Below are 18,663 nucleotides of genomic sequence, written 5' to 3'. Positions count from 1 at the left end.
GTCGCCAAGTTGCGTCCGATTTTATATTGGCGCAGGTTGTGAACAACACATGAACTCTCATCATATGCCTCAGGTTTTCTGGATGTAATAATATCTGATGCCTTCCATAAAATTGGTTGGTTAAGAGGTGTTAGGAATAGCCTGATTGTCCTGGGAATGAGAATGCTATGGGAGAACCCATTAGAGGCTTCCATCTGAAAACATCCTAAAAGAGAAGTATTGGGAGTGGGCTGCTTTTAATGCTTGGAGTAACTCTGACTCATCTTCTATGGTGGGAATCTTCTTAGAAACAAAACTCACACCCAGATTAGAATCCTATTGGGATAATATCACCAGGCCAAGAGTATGGAAGCTTTACTTCCAACTCCTTACCTTTAAAGTCCCTTATGTCCAGGTGGACTCCCACAAGTGATAACATCTGTCCTGCCTGTGGGAGTCATAGCGAAACAGTTGCCCACCTGCCTATTGCCTGTCCCGCCTATGCACTCCCTAGGCAAGTTTGGCTGGCTCCAGTGTGCAAACTACTTTGCACATTTAGGTGCGCCAAAGCGGAAAGGCTTATGCGCACCAGCACTTTACCATTTATCACAATAGCGGTAGCCAAATACCTAGGCTGAAACCTAAATCTGGGTAATTTTTTGGTGAGCATTAATTTGAACTTCCCTAGCCTGGCCACTGAATGTGATTGATTATTTTAACTGGGTGTAACTTCTATCTCGTCCATTTGATAGGTTTTATCAAACATTTTTATCTATCCAGCCAAGGCATTTTTAACTGTATCTAAATGTTGTTTGTTTTGTGCTTTTATAAGTATACTTTCGAATAAAGCTACTTTGGAATGGAATGAAATGGAGAAGAAGGATGTGCAATTGGAAAAGGAGGCTCATCAGGAGGACCAGTACCACCAGAACAAGAAGGAAGAAGATGGGCAGGTCAGCACGGAGAACCTACACCACTGTGAAGACCCTACACAGAATGAGGAGGAGGAAGATGACCATGAGGATGAGTAGAAGGGGAGGTGAGGGTCCAGGACAACCAAGAAGCTTAGAAACTCCAGGACCACCAGAAGGAATTGGAAAACTTGAACCAACAGGGGACCAATACCATGTCCAAGAACTAGGAAAACCAAGAGGATCAAGACCAGGAAGAATAGGAAAAGGATTTCTTAGAGGACTAGGAAAATAAGGAGGAAAACCAGGAGGAGGGAGACCAGTAAGAGGAAGAAGACCACAAAGAGAAAGCGGAGGCTAGGAGGTCCAGAACAGCAGCCACCACCATGACCACCATGAAAAACCTGAGGGCCAACACCAGGATTGCTAGGAGTAACAGCACCAGAGGATCCAGAGGACTAGGAAGAGGATGACCAAGATTAGCTGGACCATGAACATAAGGACAATGAAGATCATGAGGACCAGCAGGACTGGGACCAGAAGAATGAAAAGATTGAAGAACACCAGGGCAAGAGCACCAGAAGAACAACTAGGAGGGACACAGCAATAAGCACCATGGTAAAGATAATCCTTTTAACAGAAGTAGGATCTCAGGAGGATAAGGGCTACTTATGGCTAATGACCAATACCTAGAAGACCAGGACCAAGAATATGTAGATGAAGACCAGGAGGATGATTTTGAGGAAAATATGAGTTGACAGAAGAGAAAGAAGAATAAGAGGATGATCAGGAGGAAGAGACTTAGAAAAAGGAGAACATGAAAATCAATACGAAGATTAGGAGAACTATTAAAAGGAAGACCTGGTAAACCAGGAGCATGAAGAGGAAAACCTATAGGTGGAAGACCAGCAAGAGGAGAATGACCAAGAGGAGTAGAGGGACCAGGGCAACCAGGACGTCCAGGAGCACTAGGATTACCAGGTCCACCAAGAGGACACAGCCATCAAGGGAATCACAACGGGACACGCATCAGGAGAACTAGGGACAGGAAAAGCAAAGGCAGAATGATGATTTGAAAAGGAAAGAGAGATCAACAAAACTGATGGGTACCATTAAGACCAAGACCAGCAGGAGGACCAGGAGCAGGAAGACCAAGGCCATGAAGGAAGGGACTAAGATGGCCAAGAGGATCTAGACAGTGCCATAAGAAGAAGGAGTAGCAGACAACCAAGAGAACTAAAACCACCAAGAGAACTAGGACAACCAAGGCAAGGGCCATCATCAACAGTGGCTAAGAATACAGGGCCTACGATGACAAGTGAGTCTAGGCTACATGTGTTAGGGCATGCCCCTGTTAACTGCTGAACATGTTCTCTTCTGGTTCCTTGATGGACTAAAATCCAACATCTGACTCCAACAGATAACCTCTACAGAAATCACTACGTGGATCTGAGAGATCTTAAGGCACTGTGAGTCAAGAAAACAGAGCAACCAGGAAAGAAAAAAATGGACATACGCACGGTCATCTGTCAAAATCTACTTGTGGTCATATGTGTTTAGAATTAGTACACAAGAGAGCTCATTCGCACACCAACTCACTCTTGCATTCAGATAGAATGTACACTTTGAAGTTTGTAATTCACCACTGACCATCATCCTTTGCACAAACTGCCCTTTGGCCTCATCTCAATTTTCTTATCTCCTTGCAGACCCTTGAGTTATGCATCAAGGCAGCTGTTACTAAGAGTTGCAGAGCGCTGAATGGAACTGTGCCAACCGTGCTTGCCGTCCTGCATCACCTGGTAAGTATATACATGAGGAAAAACAAAGTATTTCAGTGGGAGGCGACAGACATTTCCTGTGTAACATATTGTAACAAATAAAGTTTCTACCTTAATCCAATTTATAGTAGGAGTGTTTTTAAAGGGCAACATTTGGGAACTCTCTTGCATAAATTATTAAATTATAATCCATGAAAATCCTATGTGAACCAATTTGCTTCTAGGATGCAAAGAAAGAAGACAATGGATATAAATCTGCCAGTGTTGAGAGCTCCTCTGCAAGAACCACCCATAAGTCTGCCTCCCGGCAGCTCTGGCTCTGATAATAGGTAACAGAGGAACAGAGTGACAGGGAAAGGGAAGGGACCCAGGGGTAACACCAAGGATGGAGACCTGAAAGAAAAAAGCTGTACCCAATAACAATGGTTTACAACAGATACATAATACTAACAAAGCTTATCTCGGAGGTTCAATTGTCCAGTTAGACTTTACTATATAACATATACTGGACTCTTCATGACATTCCCAACAACAGTACACCCAATCTTAAATCTATATATTTAATAATAATAAGGCTATATCATATGCATTTGATTCATGCCATCAATCAAGGAAATTCAGTATTTATCCCACTAAGGTTCCTAAAGTCAATATGTGCAGAAACTACCCCACAATTTAGTTCAAATAATCCAAATACACAACATTTCTGGAATATCCTTACAATCCAAACTTGAAGCATTCAAGACCCCAGTCCACATATAAGAAGGCCCTCTGAAAACAGGTGCACAACTTGACGGCCATAAGCATAAAATTCCAAATAGCAATGCTGGCACGTGGAATCTGGAATGAATGGGAAACAAAAGACAAGCATCTCTGATGAGGGCCAAAGTGCGAGAACTGAATGCCGGTAAAGAAAAAAAAATGAAGTGGTACAGCAGAAACAGCAAGTGGCGGCGAGAACAGAAAAAGGCCCTAATGAAGCCACTGACAGAAACACTCGCTCCCCACTCTGCTGACTAGAGACCTGGGACGTAAAATGGGCAAAAAGTGAAGCAAAAAAGGCCTGCTCTGAAAAGCATGCAACCCACTATGCTGGCCAGACACCGTAGGACGCAAAAGGGGAACAGCTTTACCTTCCCCAGAGATAAACCAAGATGAAGTGTAACAACAGTCTTCGTCTTGATTACGTTGAATAGCCGCCACTAGTGCCAGCTTTGTTAAAAGCATTAAGTACCACTACCTTCTGCAATCTCGCCAGACTTCTGAGTCTACAAACTATCCTAAAACCATAGGAAACTAAGGCATCCATCTTAGAGTGGTATCTGAGAATTTGTACTTCCACCAATATCGGGCACCCTGAATATGCTGTATTCCACACAATTAATTTTACTGTAGCGTGGTATGGATCATGGCCCCACAAGTCCTGACAAACTCCTTTGCTATCATTCCCCCACTGGAAGTTATTTGCTGTCTGGATGTATGGGATTGGCTTTCAGATAGCCTAGCTTCCATTATTATTTATTATGGCTTTGTTATTGGCAGATCTGCACACCCTCAAGTGGGGTTTCCGATGAAACAGAAGAGCCACTCAAGTTGTCCACGGCTATTATCCTGTCACTGGGTGAGTTGGTCATAAATGTATGTATGTATATATTTGTGATACTGCAAGTATATATTGGCCTTTACTAGGGATCAGGTCCTCTGTAACATTAATTTCTGTACACTGCCCTGCACGTAACTTGATCATCTTAAAAGATACTATTGCTTCAGTATTTATCTCCTCACCCAGTACATTGGTTGGCTTGCTACTGGAATATGGTGCCCAGTTTACTATATACAGCTATAGTAGTCACATGAGTACCATGTGCTCGTAAGATCATAATTAAATGTTGCAGGCCATTAATAACATACCTCCTGGACATGCGTTGAAGAATGGCCTTGATGGGCTGCTCCCCGGCGTTGAGTTCCTTCTTGCATAATTTTATGTTGTGTTATTTTTCAATTATGTCTATTTTTTCTTTTCACTTTACTCTTGCAGCCCATTCTCACTCTAGTGAGGTCCATAAATATTTCGAAAGTAGCTTGATGCAGATAGGTGCAGAGTCCCGTGCCACAACATTACAGCTGCTCTGCAAGCTCCTTTCGGAAACTGGTAAGACTGTCAGTGGGTGGGTGGCAGTGTGTGTTTTAGGCAGGGAGAATAGTTAAAGGGATATAATGCTTGTCATAGAATCCGGAGCCCTAAGTTGTATTCCCAACTTACTCCCTTACTTGTCCAACATGGTGCAGCTATAAGCAAAATACTTACATTTTATATTCTTCAGCTACATTAACTGCCAACTTTTCCTGGTAGAGCACTGCAATTTACGAATAAAGTCTTGCTTACATCAACTTCAATTATGTGAATCATGGTGAAGAAATAAAGGAGTGCCACTGTTTTCTTTTCGGTTAATTGTTCCCATTGTGAGCCATTAATGGGACAGGGACACTGTGAAAACCGATCCTGACATAGACACTGGACAGGAACAAAAAGGGAAATAAAATATGGAGCAGGTCGACACAGACACGCTCAGTGGTACATGATGACACAGACATGCACGGCGAAACATGAAGGCATTGATATCCCCATGGGGCTCACAGTCACAGACTCACAAACCAAAACTGAAAGACAGGACCCTCAGGGTGGTAATCACAGTTTATAGTTGAAACTTCACTACTTATGTATTAATCTTGATCTTAATAGACAAAGTCAATATCTATGTGTTATGAACATTTGGTGTATTGCTTTATTTAATAGATTCAGAAGGTGCCTTTTATCTGGATGCTGTCCGTCACGTGCTTGAGGATGACAATCGCAAGGTACCATCAAGCTATTATACGTGTGTTAAAGCACTTTCATAATTAGCAACTCAATCTAATTAAGTTATGCAGTTTTTGCATAGTGCAGTAGTCCTACTTACATGGACTCAGAGCTGTGGTTTGCACACCACAATCTGTTGACTTTCTCCAAGGCAAGTCTTCAGTGGAGGTGTTGGGTCATGCAACCTCCAGCCATTTCTGTCAGTTCAGTGTGTCTTGTGTTCCATTGTCTCCCTGTCCAAGTGGACATATCCCAGTTTTCCTGCCCTAGTTTGTGTCAATGCATTATTTTCAGACCCAATCCCAGAGGTTGCTGATCCCTAATTGTTTAATAAATGTGTGTTAAAAGAAAGTTTGTGTATGCTGTTAACATATTTGGTCTGTATTTCACATTGAGTTGATCTGTAATACCCCTCACTGAGGAGGAGAATGTTGATGATCAAATAAGGGGTTTTGAAGTTCAGAATATTAATATCTCCTCAAATCTTTAACAACCGTGGTGTAAAGTATTTCAAATGTCTCTACCAAGAATAATATTTGGGCTATGTCTCAGCGAAATCTCACCAAACGTGAATCGATAATACAGGATAATATTCAATGTGCACGTTTGAAAAGTCTGATTGTGATATAAAAGATGTATTTTATGTAGAAATTGGAATATTTGTGACTTTCTTGATGCCATGTATGTCCACAATGTGCCTAACTTCAGTGCCATGGAGAAAGCAAGTAACTCAGTATCAGAATCACCATGTTCAGCATGTTAGCAAGCACAGGACATAGGCACAAAGGAAAATCAACAAAGCTGTTTTCTTTTGATAACGAACAAAAGGCTGTATTGCCATAACTTTGTCTCTATTGGATTCTCTTTGAGAGGTGTATTGGGTTTGTCATTTTTAACATCAGGGCACGATATAAACCAAGTTATTCTTAGATATTTTTCAGATTAAACCAGGAACATCAGAGACAGGACTCTGATAGGAATGTTAGAATCACAGAAATCAAGCATGGATGTATTCTTTGGCAGTTGAAGCCATTGTGGCCAGATTGTGCAAATATACAGCGTAAAGAACCATGTTAGGGATGTGAATTTTAACTCAATGCTGGATACTGGAGACTGTGACTATTTACGGTCTAGAGCCAAAACGACTTCTTGAAAGTGATATGGATCAACCAAACAACAAGGTGTGGGACAATGAACTCTAAGTACTGCAACCCATTTGTTATCTGCTGTCTGTGTTGGGATGTCTGCTCAATCTTACAGGTGGAGTTAGACAGCGGCCATCATTCTTCCCACAGACAACTCTAGTTTTTTTTAATTCCCTCAGCAGTGGAATCCACAGCCTATTGAATTCTCATTTGCATTTTTGTAATCAATATCAGGTCCTGAGTGCTTTTTTGTTGGTTGTAACCTACCTAGGCATATTTTGCAATTTTGTTTTAATCTTTTATCAAATCTCAGGCACCTATAGAAGGTGTAGCCCACCTGGAATATTTGAATATTCCCTCAATCACACTTCAGTCAGACACTCTGTAAAAACAGTTTGATTAAATTGACTCTAGTTTCATTCTCAGAGTGTCATAATAGCCCTTTTTGCAACATACTTTAAAAGGTTGTATCCAGGTACTGGCTTTCCACACATAAAAATTTATATCTGTCTACTCTGTGGACAAAAGGAAGGAGAGAATGCATGGTTTTCTCATACTCCCTTGCTACTTTCTCACTGGAATGTGTGATTTTCTCCTATTCATACACCAAAAGGGTTTCTCACTAACCATGCTTACCTTTTTTCTCAATTACAGGTTATTCTTGCCACTTTAATTTTAATGTCCAGTTTAACAGCCAAAGGTTTTTATGATGTGAACGGAAGAGCTGTGATGGATTATGTGCTTAAAAAAACCAGCCTCCTTATCAAAGAGCAGGTAAGTGGCAGATGCACATATTTGGGGAGGTGAATGTGTTAGGGAACAGCAACAGTAGTCAGCACACAAGAAATAAGTGGACCTTTTAGCCCCCTTGTGTCCCAACGTAGTTACTTTGCCATATAATATACATCAGCAGTGTCACATATTTGCCCCTGATGGTGGAATATAGACCTCATGTCCCTCTTGTTAGTTCCCATAGTCTCACCTTGACATTCTATGTTCTTCATTTGAGCTTGATGTTCCCTACTTCCACTCCAGTGCGTCTTTCTCCCTCCGTCACTTTTATGGGTGTCCCTTATCCATCTGTCTGCTTACATTTGCACCTGAAATTCAGCAGCTGCCCATCAGTGCCAACACTGTACATGCCTTTTCTTCATGTCTTGCTATTCCAGGGTGCCCATGATGTGAACCAAACCACTCAAGTGAATTTACTTATAGCTTTCACTTCAAGAGTCATTCTTCCAGTATACCCAATCTATGGTTTTTCCATTATTGTGAAAAGTTTAACCTAGTGTACCCTTACTATTGTGGGGTCTGAGTTAGTGATGTCAACTGCGAGTGGAGTCGTTGTCCCGAAGTTCAACTATTGCAGCTGGTTTGATTCGTACTGTGGACCTTCTGCCAATTTTATAACTTTTATCCTGCTCTTATGTTGTGCAAAATCGTCCACTGTTGTGAACAACAAGTTTCAGAAAGTGGTCTGATAATATCCTTTAGTTATTCTCTTTCTCCTTCATTGCCCTCCTCTTCCACAGGCCTCATGTATGATTTTGTATTGGGCACTTCTTCTGTTTCTTCTCTTTTCTTGGACCATCTCAAGACCTTTGGGCACTTACACGTTGATCCTATCTCTAGTAGCTGGAGGAAACACCTGTCATCTGACTAGGGGCCAGGAATGGGTGTTGGATCAGTGCTCTTCACTGGTGCTTGTGGGGCTGAAAGTGATATGTGGCAGCATGGGCAATGGCAGGTGGCATGGTGTCTGAAAACTGGAGTATTCTTGGCTTTGTCAGTGTCTCTGGGAGAGTAGGCCACAGTGGTTTATGGTCTCACCAATTCCTCCATAACAGCAGAGGTGCCATGACCTTCTTGATCACTGTGAACCAGGTAGGACTTCCTCAAGCTTGGCCGCGTCAACCAGACAGGAGGAGGCATCGCCATCATCCACAGGAACACCATCCGCATCACGACCAACACCGACGACACCCTCGCACCCGCCGAACACCTTCACTTCCAGATCCACATCAACCCCAAGACCACCCTCAGAGGCACCCTCATCTACAGACCCCCGGGACCACGCACACAATTCAGCGAAGACATCGCCGACTTCATCAGCCCGCTCGCCCTCACCTCCGCTGACTACATCCTCCTCGGGGACCTCAACTTCCACCTGGAGAACAACAACGACCGCAACACCACCACCCTGCTGGACAACCTCGCCAACCTCGGACTCAAGCAGCTGGTGACCACCCCCACCCACTACGCCGGACACACACTCGACCCCGTCTTCTCATCCAGCAAGGACATCGCCGTCAGCCACGCCACCAGACTCCACTGGACGGACCACAGCTGCGTCCACTTCAGCTTCAGTAGGACCACGATCCACCACCACCAGCAACAGGTTGCACGCAGAAACTGGAACAAGATCACAGCCGACCAGCTCGCAACTTCCCTGAGCATGAACCCTCCCACCAGCGCAACGAACCCAAGCCAGGCGGCCACCAACCTCGCGAAGTGGATCAGCACCTGCGCAGACGACCTCGCCCCCTGAAGACCCCGCCCAGCAGACCCGGCAGCAAGAAAGCCCCATGGTTCACCGAAGAACTCAAGAGCTCCAAGAAGAACTGCCGAGCACTCGAGAAAGCCTGGCGCAGAGACCCGACACCGAACAACAGGACTGCCCTCAAGCTCGCCACCCGAAAACACCACCAACTGATCCACGCCACCAAGAAAACTGCATTCAAGGAACGACTGGACAACAACGCACACAACAGCAAGGAACTCTTCAACATCGTTAAAGAGCTCTCCAACCCCAACGCCGGAAACAACGACATCACCCCTTCGCAAGACCTCTGCAACTCCCTCGCCTCCTACTTCCACAACAAGATCACGGACATACACAACAGCTTCAGCACTCAACCAACGCACGCCACGACTGAACCACCGCCCCCCACCACCACCCTCCGCGCCTGGACCCCGATCAGCACCGAAGATACCATCCGCACGATGAACTCCATCCACTCCGGATCTCCGACCGACCCCTGCCCTCACCACGTCTTCAACAAGGCCAACGCTGTCATCGCACCCCACCTGCGGGACATCATCAACACCTCCTTCGACACCGCTACCTTCCCGGAGAGCTGGAAGCACGCCGAACTCAGCGCTCTACTTAAGAAGCCATCAGCCGACCCCACCGACCTCAAGAACTACCGCCCCATCTCGCTGCTCCCGTTTCCGGCAAAAGTCATCGAGAAGACCCTCAACAAGCAGCTGGCCGCCTTCCTCAAGACGAACGGATCCCGCGACCTCTCGCAGTCTGGCTTCCGGGCCAACCACAGCACCGAGACCGCCCTGATCGCAGCCACCGATGACATCCGAGCCCTGCTCGACAACGGAGAAACAGCGGCCCTCATCCTCCTAGACCTCTCCGCGGCCTTCGACACTGTCTGCCAACGTACCCTAGTGCGGCGCCTCAGCAACGTCGGAATCCAGGAGAAGGCACTGGAATGGATCATCTCGTTCCTCGCCGGAAGAACACAGAGAGTCCGCCTCCCCCCGTTCCGATCAGAAGCCACCGGAGTCATCTGCGGCGTTCCTCAAGGCTCCTCGCTCAGCCCAACCCTCTTCAACGTCTACATGAGACCTCTTGCAGCCATCGCACGCCAACACAACCTCAACATCATCTCCTACGCCGACGATACCCAGCTGATCCTCTCCCTCACCAACGACCCGCCACCGCCAGAGCCAACCTACACGAAGGGATGACAGACGTAGCCAAGTGGATGACGAACAGCCGCCTGAAACTGAACTCGGACAAGACGGAAGTCCTCATCCTGGGATCTTCACCCTCCGCCTGGGACGACTCCTGGTGGCCCCCCGCCCTGGGCAGCGCACCCAAACCAACAGACCACGCACGCAACCTGGGCTTCATCCTGGACTCCTCCTTCTCCATGACCAGACAAGTCAACGCCGTCTCCTCGTCGTGCTTCAACATCCTGCGCATGCTACGTAAGATCTTCCGGTGGATCCCCACCGAGACAAGGAAAACGGTCACCCAGGCCCTCGTCACCAGCCGTCTGGACTACGGCAACTCCCTCTACGCCGGAACCACCGCCAAACTCCAGAAGAGACTCCAGCGGATTCAGAACGCCTCAGCACGACTCATCCTGGACATCCCCCGTCGCAGCCACATCACCGGACACCTGAGAGATCTGCACTGGCTCCCGGTCAACAAGAGAATCACCTTCCTTCTCCTCACTCACGCACACAAAGCCCTTCACAACCAAGGCCCAGGATACCTCAACAGCCGCCTCAACTTCTAGGCTCCCACACGCCAGCTTCGATCGACCGGCCACGCCCTCGCCGCCGTCCCCCGCATCCGAAGAGCCACCACAGGAGGAAGGTCCTTCTCCTACCTGGCCGCCAAGACTTGGAACTCCCTCCCGACCCACCTCCGCCTGACCCAGGACCACCTTGCCTTCAGGAAGCAGCTCAAGACCTGGCTGTTCGAGCAGTAGCAGACCCCCCCTCCCCTAGCGCCTTGAGACCCTCCGGGTGAGTAGTGCGCTATATAAATGCTTTGATTAATTGATTGATTGAATGCATCCATGTTACAGAGTAGTTGTACCAAGATGCACAACTCAAGTCCAAGCTCAGTAATATGTGTGGGGATTGGGCACCACTTATGACGTCTGGTATCCATCTCCTTGGGGCCTGACCATAATCCAGAGTGTCTGCAGTCCATGCTTAGTCTTACTCTTGGGTTCCCATTAAGCTCAACTAATAGATGAGCCAGACACTGTCCATAGTTTTTTTTACCACAGGGCATCATGCCAGGAACAATTCAGATGCATGTCCTTATGTTGCATCGCATTGTAACAATGGTGCTTGAATACCTAGATCCCATCTTAGTAACCAGATCCACATGTTGACTGGCATGAGTGCAAAGAAATAAGATGCTCAGACACTGTGAGAATGGGACTCGCTCCATACACGTCTCAACAGCAGTGCTCCCATGCAGTACATAGGCCTACCACACAATCCAGCCTAAGTGAGACAACTGGCCCTTAGACTTTGCCGGGGCTAACTGGGAAATTTCTTGGGTGATTGGGCAAGGCACATGGGCATTCAGCGAATGCACTGATAAGCTGTGTTTTTCACTGATAATACATTATCTAGTGGGCTCCTTCCTGTTACATACCCCGCTTTATCGTTGAAATGCCTAACAGGGCACATTACCAAATCCTACACAAAGTAGCACAAACATACTTCAAATCAGTATTTCATATCAACACTGAATCCCAAAAATGCAGTTCCCGGTTTTGTCTTATTGAGTGTAAGAAGTACCATAATGTAGCACATACTTCCCCATCAAGCAGCAAGGGGAGGCCTCATGGGGCATCACAATCTTTGTAGTGAGCAAGAGAGACTACCTTGTGGTGCCAGAGGTGCAATGTGTCAGATGTAGTGCCCAGTGCATCAGAACCTTACATATTATAAGTGAGTCCACCGGTATTTTCACTGTATATGAATGCTATACACTTCTCCGCCAAATGACCATATACTTTTATTCTCTGTAGAGCGGAGCATGGGTGCATAACCTCATTTATACATTTTTATTTACATGTTTGCGGCTAGTGGTTTTAATTTGAATTTAGGCCAAGAGGTTCTCTCTGTGCTTACAACCTTGATTTAAAAATTGTGATGTTTTCACTCTCAAATCTCTTGACCCTCCATGAGGAGAGAAAACACAGTGAAAATGATGTGAAAATATATGTTACTTTACTTCTCTTGCTTTTCCACATTTTCACAGGGCATTAGTCACATGGATCCTGAATCTGATGTTGAAGAAGAGACCATCCACATCCAAATCTTTCAGCTCCTCAATAAAATTGCATTACGCCATAAAAATACTGACGAGGTAAGTGAGAAGGATGTGAAATAAGGTGGGTCAATAAACTAGAAGTGTACAAAATATAAATTGCAGAATGTCCAAAGACTCCTCAATTCCCAGGTTATCTTCATTATCCTCTAACTCACATAATAGCATGTTTTAGTAAAGCTCTCTCTGCTGCATGTTTGTATGTGGGAAATATGCGCATAGTGATCTGAACCATGAATGCATGTTTAAAATGCATTCCTTTTTCACCCAAGTCGTTACCATGATTTGCCTTCGGGAAAGCACTGGACTTTGGAATAGTATATACTATTCCAACTCCAGTCTGTGCAACTGTAGGGAAAGAGTTGGACTTAAAGTACAACATTAGTCCAACAACGCTTTCCTTCAGGGAAGTGGTTGTATTGGCTTGCTTGATAAAGGAATGCATTGAAAAGACACATTAGGGCACGTACAGCAATTACGAGTCTTGCAGGGCAATGTGTTGGGATCTTAAATACCTTAAAAACATCTTGTCTTCCTGCCAGAAGCTGCCAGAAAGACAGTGGTCCAGTCTTTAATCATGTTGAGACTGTATTACTGCATTGTTCTGTATCTCGGAGTGTCACAGACATGATGAAGAAGACGACAGTGGGTGCAGAATATGGCAGCTTGGCTGCTATTTCATCTGCCTAGACACTCACCATCAGCCCCAGCTCTACCAATGCTGCTCTGGCTTCCGTTAAGGCATTGGGTATATTTCAAAGCCATGTGCTATGGTCATAAGATTCTCAATCATAAAGGCCCTAAATATCTTCACCTCTGATCACACCTTATCTTCCTAAAAGAAATCTGAGATCAGCTGATGCCTCTCTTGCATCTATCCCCAGAATCAAAAATGCTCACATTGGAGGCCATTCCTTCAACTACTTGGCAGGCACGATGTGGAACTCCCTACCACTTTGGCTTAGGCAAGAAAAATCTGAAATACGATATCGCAAGAATTCAAAAACATGTTTTTTCACGCTAACTTAGATTAGGGGAATTCATATTCTTACTCTGTATAATAGGACTGATACCCCAGTGCTGGGACACACAGCTGACGCAGCTATGTGCTTTATAAATCTCATTATTATTATTATTATTAGTGGTTTGGACCAAGTTGTGAAGGCACAGCGTGATTTGAGACGCAATGTAAAGTCTGTTTCCTCTGCTGCAGGGATAGAGGTCTGCTGTCCCATGCAGTCCTCATTCCCAGCATTTCCGGCATTCATAGAAGATTGTCGAATCCTACCTCATTTTTTTAATGAGGCAGGTTTTCCAAAATAGTCTAAATAGCCACTTTGAAACGAGATTGAATGGCACATCAGTCACATTGCAAAACATAGCTACTCAATCTGCATCTCCTATTTGCTACTTGATACATCAAGCACCAATATTTCATATCAACAGGGTCGTTCATTCCCAGCCATAGCTTTGCACACTCTGGCACATTTATAAAGATAGTTCTGTTTTGTGATTGTTATGAGGATAACAGCAGATAATGAGATCATTTACAAAGCAGCTCACTCACAGGGTTTTTGGAGAATAAATGTTGCACTCATTCTCTGCAAATAATTGCTCGGATATAGAATCATGGATTGTAGCATTGAACAGGGTTGGTGCTACATCAGTGTAATACCAGCAATCTGTCTTGGACCCCATCAGCAAGGAATGGTATCAGGAAGGGGATAATTCAAATGTAGCCCCATCTCCAGAAGACCCACCAGAAACCCTCCCACCGGCTATGACTGTTTATCTGTGGGAATGCAGCCTTATTAAATGCTAATGATACTAATAACACATTCGCTGCTCTTTCTTGCAGGGATTTTGGAAAGAGATTTTGAGCTACATGCTGGAAGATGACTATACTTCATCTGTGCCAGCACTGTGCCAGATGCTACTTGTTGTAGATAAGAAAGCAAGCATCAACTTTCATGAATGTGGTGAGTGTTAAGCATCCTACTCATTGACACAGTGGGATCTACCATTGAAGGTGGTTAATGCTTCCTCCTCCACTCCCCAGATCCCCTCTTACTTTGTCATGATCAGGCATGAGTTGAAGAACCAGTCCATTAGCTCAGGATGTGATGGTTGAGTTACTATAGAATGTGGGTGTCAATATTTCAAATAACATTTATTGCTCTCCTTTTAGAGATAGATGTGTCTGTGCTGATGTTGCTGCTCGCTGTGAGCCTTATTCATAAGGAATTAAATAATTGCTGTGCCTCAAGCCATTTGGCTGTGCCACGCTGCGTTAATTCCGCAGCACCGGGATGCTTCATATCTACAATGATATAATGGATCCCTTTGCTCTCCCAGTGCTGGTGCATAATTAGCTGCCATGCACCTATGAAGGCACCCTTGTACCATGGTGCAAGGGTGGCAGCGTCACAGGGATGATTGTTTTTGTGCACCAAGGCATATCTTTGTTTTTATGCAGTTAGGCATACCTTTGTGCACAAAAACAATCACAATAGGTAATTTCCTCTTCCTAAATGTGCTGCAGTATGCAGTATGCATAGAAAGAGGTAAACAACGAGGAGAAATAAAAATATGTGTTCTTGTTGCACCTCCCTATACCTCCCCCTGGGGAGGTGTAGCATTCTTACAGATTTCCAGGTGTACTATTTCTTGTAAATCTGGAAATGCGGCAGAAGCCTTGGGTGTTGCGCAGGAAATCTCACAGCAAAACCCATGGCACAACTGTTCCACACCAAGTGTTGCGTGTAAAGGGGCCATATTTACAAGGGCATTAAAAGCCACACAGGGTGGCTTTACCTGTCCTTGTAAATATGGAGCAGCAGGTTGCACTGCTGGTGTGTCTCAAAAAGTGATGCACAGGTGGCACAAAGGGTTTTTAAATAATCCCTATATACTTTTGTAGTTTGCCAGACATAAAGTGACTTTCCTGTTTGTTTCAGCTCTTAGTCTGGTTAATGCTCCTACCTCCTAAATGCAATGTACTAACTGTCCCAGGTTTCCACACACAATGAGGCTACTCAGGGCTCTAATGCTCCTCTTCAAACCTTGGAGTATTCTTGCTCTCCATGATGTTACTTCTGTCTAGTATGTTGATCATACCCTGCTGGGTATGGTACCTATTTATGTGTTGTTACTTTTGCCGACCGCAACAGGGATGTATTTTATTTCTCCATGGAGTTATTAGTTATGATATTTGTCTCTGCAATGTTTCTGGTTCAACATTTGGGACTTCAGCTCCATACATAGTTATTGGCCCTCACTTGTAAGCAGGGATGCATGCTCAATGATGGTAAGTGAAAATAAATATTTTGACTGACTCCAAGGTTACGAAGGAGATTCGCATCTGGTGGTGAATACCTGTAATTGCTATAATTCCAGGGTTCCAATTAGCTCTCCCCGCTCAACTTTCCAGTGGATGTGTTGATAAAGTGCAAGTGACCTGGGCAGATGGTATCATAGTCTATTTATTTGTCACTCATGTTAGGAGTCCTGAGCAGAATCGAACAGGCAAAATATGTGCTCGTTCTTGCTTGCCCCAGGTCGTTAACCTTATTAGAAAATAGATATGCATGAACATGCTCTGGAGTCCTCTTTTCTTCTGGGGTATCCGCTGTCAGAAAATGGCTCCCATTTTTCCATGGTCCTTCAGGATGTAAAGCACGTCCACGGCTCATGACGCATCCTCTCTTATCCCACTGGAGTCTTCTATCCCTCAATGAAAGCTGTAGCAGGAACCTATGCATGGCAGCTTAGGTAGCTCCTCCTCCAGCTTTCATTCCTTGACAGCAACCACTAAGGGAGGGAGGAAGAGAATTGCAGCATAGGCTGTCAAGGTACTGTACACCCCTGGGCACTCCTTAGTGGTAAGGGTGCCTTTGCCAGTATTTGCAGGAATTTCAAAGCATCCTCATGACCGCTAGAGGCTCATTGAAATGCCACCCATCACCCATCATCTTCTTTACAGGTACTACTGGGTGTCTTAAGTGTGTGTGTCAGCCATGTGTCTTCCTTTGGCAAGTATTGCTCAGTAATTTATGGATTGAGTATGACATATCTTCGTTCTTTTGTACCTAAACAGCTAAAGAAATTCCAATACACAGACTCTTCATAAGATTGCTGGTGAGTGAGTATCACATTCCACCCCCATCATATTCCACCAGATCCCTCTTCCCAAGTTGTTTGCTGCCATTTCTATGCAACCTGCTAATAGAGATCTTAAATTCAACTCAGCTTTTTTCCTTTTGAATTTGATGGTTTTATTTCCAGTAAATTGGTTATCAGTACGACATGCTACTTACATTGAACAGAAACAGCCAAAATGTGGTTGGTACTAAGTACTGCGTAGAGAACAAGGTAGCATTTCCAGAAGTTTTAGGCTAGAGAATAAGAAACTCATGACAGAAACACTTTCTGAATTCTTTGTTGTGGGTTTTCAGGTAATTTCTTCATATCCTCGCTGGGATGTCGAAAGGGGAACTTCAGTCTTGGCTCTTCTCGCACGGCTGATTCCTGCAAATTACCCATTTCTAGCCAAACTCCTCAGAAAGAAGATCCCCCCGCTGATAACATATTTAGAAGGTGAGACCCCAAAGCATGAACCAGTGAGCACACAATTTAAACAAGTATTAATGGCATTTCAAACAACCATTGACCAATGACAAAGCCATTAAGTCTGGTGTTGGCTGCTAGCTTTTAGACCTTGTCCACTCATGTTTTTTTCACGGTTTTTATAAACTTGTATTGTGGGAGGTGATGCCAGGTACATACCAAGATAAAAATTACTGTTTTGGTCTCAAAAGGTCACATTCTTATTGTTGTCCCTGGAACTAAATGAAAATAATTTGTGTATGGATGTGCTCCTTTTGAAAAAGCAGAACGCCATTGTTCACAGTGAAGTTAGCCAACGGCAGAATTGGCCCATGATGTATGCTGTGGAGGACAGAAGAGAATGTGAATGATAGGACACGTTAGACCAGCAAATGAGGAGGTCTGGCTGAAGGCTTGTATAAGTAAGCAAAAAAAGAAATAGTCACAGTCTTTCATTGTAGCTGGCCGATGCCATACTCCAAACCGAATGAGGCAATAACAGAAACGGAGTCAGGTATCTTCTTGCAAGTTCTGGGTTACTTCCGCATATAACAGAAAGGCAGTTGACACATTGGTTTGCCGAAATAATCAGTTTAATACAAAGCTTCTGCCATGAAGCGCTTCATCTGTCAGACGCAGCCTTGATCACATAAGAATGCGGCATCTTGATTCAGTGTTTTAAAGTACATATGTGCCAAAAAATTCCATAAACATAGAAAAAAATATTTCTTCAGTATATCCAAGGTCAACATTATTTTAGAGCACTACCTGTTTTGGTACCTTTTCTTTTATTTCAATTGTGACTTATTGTAACAACTCAGTAGCACCAACTCTTCTAATGACTAAACTTGAAACAAAAACTCCTGGTGGCCTCAATACTGAAGAGATTTTGCACACACATTTATAAACACCAAACGCTCTCTCTGCGTTTGTATTAGAAGTAGGTATTAGTCAGGGTACATGGTAGGTTAGATTAGTCTACTCGGGCATAACATTGTTTGTGTGATGACTAAGGATGAACAGGGTATTTCACAGCAATTAATATGAAAGAAAATGTTAGAACTCTGGTACAACCATATGTTGCAGTTAAAAGTAATGTTTTAAATGTTGCATAATTGAATCCTACTATGTGAGAAGTTCACATGGAGGAACATTTAGAAAAGTTGGTGATATTATGTTGTTAATAAATTGATTGATACATATTTCTGTAAGGTTAGTCACCCTTGTTTTCTTAAAAACAAGATTTATATTTCAGCCTGTGTAGCAGATATCATGCGGAAGTGTTTTATTGTGTTTTTAAGGTAGAATTAATTGCAAATTATAATGTCACTTATGTGAATTAGTCGGGAAGTTCCTACAAATCTATAAAGGATCTCCACGTTTTAGACAACATAAACTAAGGGATTGGTGTCCAGACTGATTCCAGACACCCCCAAAGGATATGTTAGTATGTAGACCAGCTAGCTCACAGTGCCACTATAAGCCCCACAACCTTACCAAGGAG

The 18,663-nt window shown here is 44.3% G+C and overlaps 2 protein-coding genes across 2 annotated transcripts in view; both read left to right on the top strand.

The window, feature by feature from the left end:
- LOC144797661 (maestro heat-like repeat-containing protein family member 1) overlaps positions 1 to 5,793 on the top strand; it is a 28,949-nt gene extending 23,156 nt beyond the window's left edge. The window contains exons 6-9 of the mRNA XM_078668377.1: positions 2,600 to 2,692; positions 4,214 to 4,292; positions 4,710 to 4,823; positions 5,469 to 5,793. Coding sequence (XP_078524503.1) covers positions 2,600 to 2,692; positions 4,214 to 4,292; positions 4,710 to 4,823; positions 5,469 to 5,572 — 390 coding nt within the window. The 3' untranslated portion in view covers positions 5,573 to 5,793. The remainder of the gene's footprint in view (positions 1 to 2,599; positions 2,693 to 4,213; positions 4,293 to 4,709; positions 4,824 to 5,468) is intronic.
- Positions 5,794 to 6,210: 417 nt separating this feature from the next.
- Positions 6,211 to 18,663, top strand: part of LOC144798077 (maestro heat-like repeat-containing protein family member 2A) — a 29,801-nt gene continuing 17,348 nt past the window's right edge. The window contains exons 1-6 of the mRNA XM_078668851.1: positions 6,211 to 6,264; positions 7,331 to 7,450; positions 12,486 to 12,593; positions 14,413 to 14,533; positions 16,651 to 16,691; positions 17,009 to 17,150. Of these exons, the coding sequence (XP_078524977.1) occupies positions 6,211 to 6,264; positions 7,331 to 7,450; positions 12,486 to 12,593; positions 14,413 to 14,533; positions 16,651 to 16,691; positions 17,009 to 17,150 (586 nt within the window). The remainder of the gene's footprint in view (positions 6,265 to 7,330; positions 7,451 to 12,485; positions 12,594 to 14,412; positions 14,534 to 16,650; positions 16,692 to 17,008; positions 17,151 to 18,663) is intronic.

This window comes from Lissotriton helveticus, chromosome 12 (assembly GCF_964261635.1).
Source record: "Lissotriton helveticus chromosome 12, aLisHel1.1, whole genome shotgun sequence".
Taxonomy (NCBI): Eukaryota; Metazoa; Chordata; class Amphibia; order Caudata; family Salamandridae; genus Lissotriton; species Lissotriton helveticus.
This window is presented reverse-complemented; position numbering and strand designations above follow the sequence as displayed.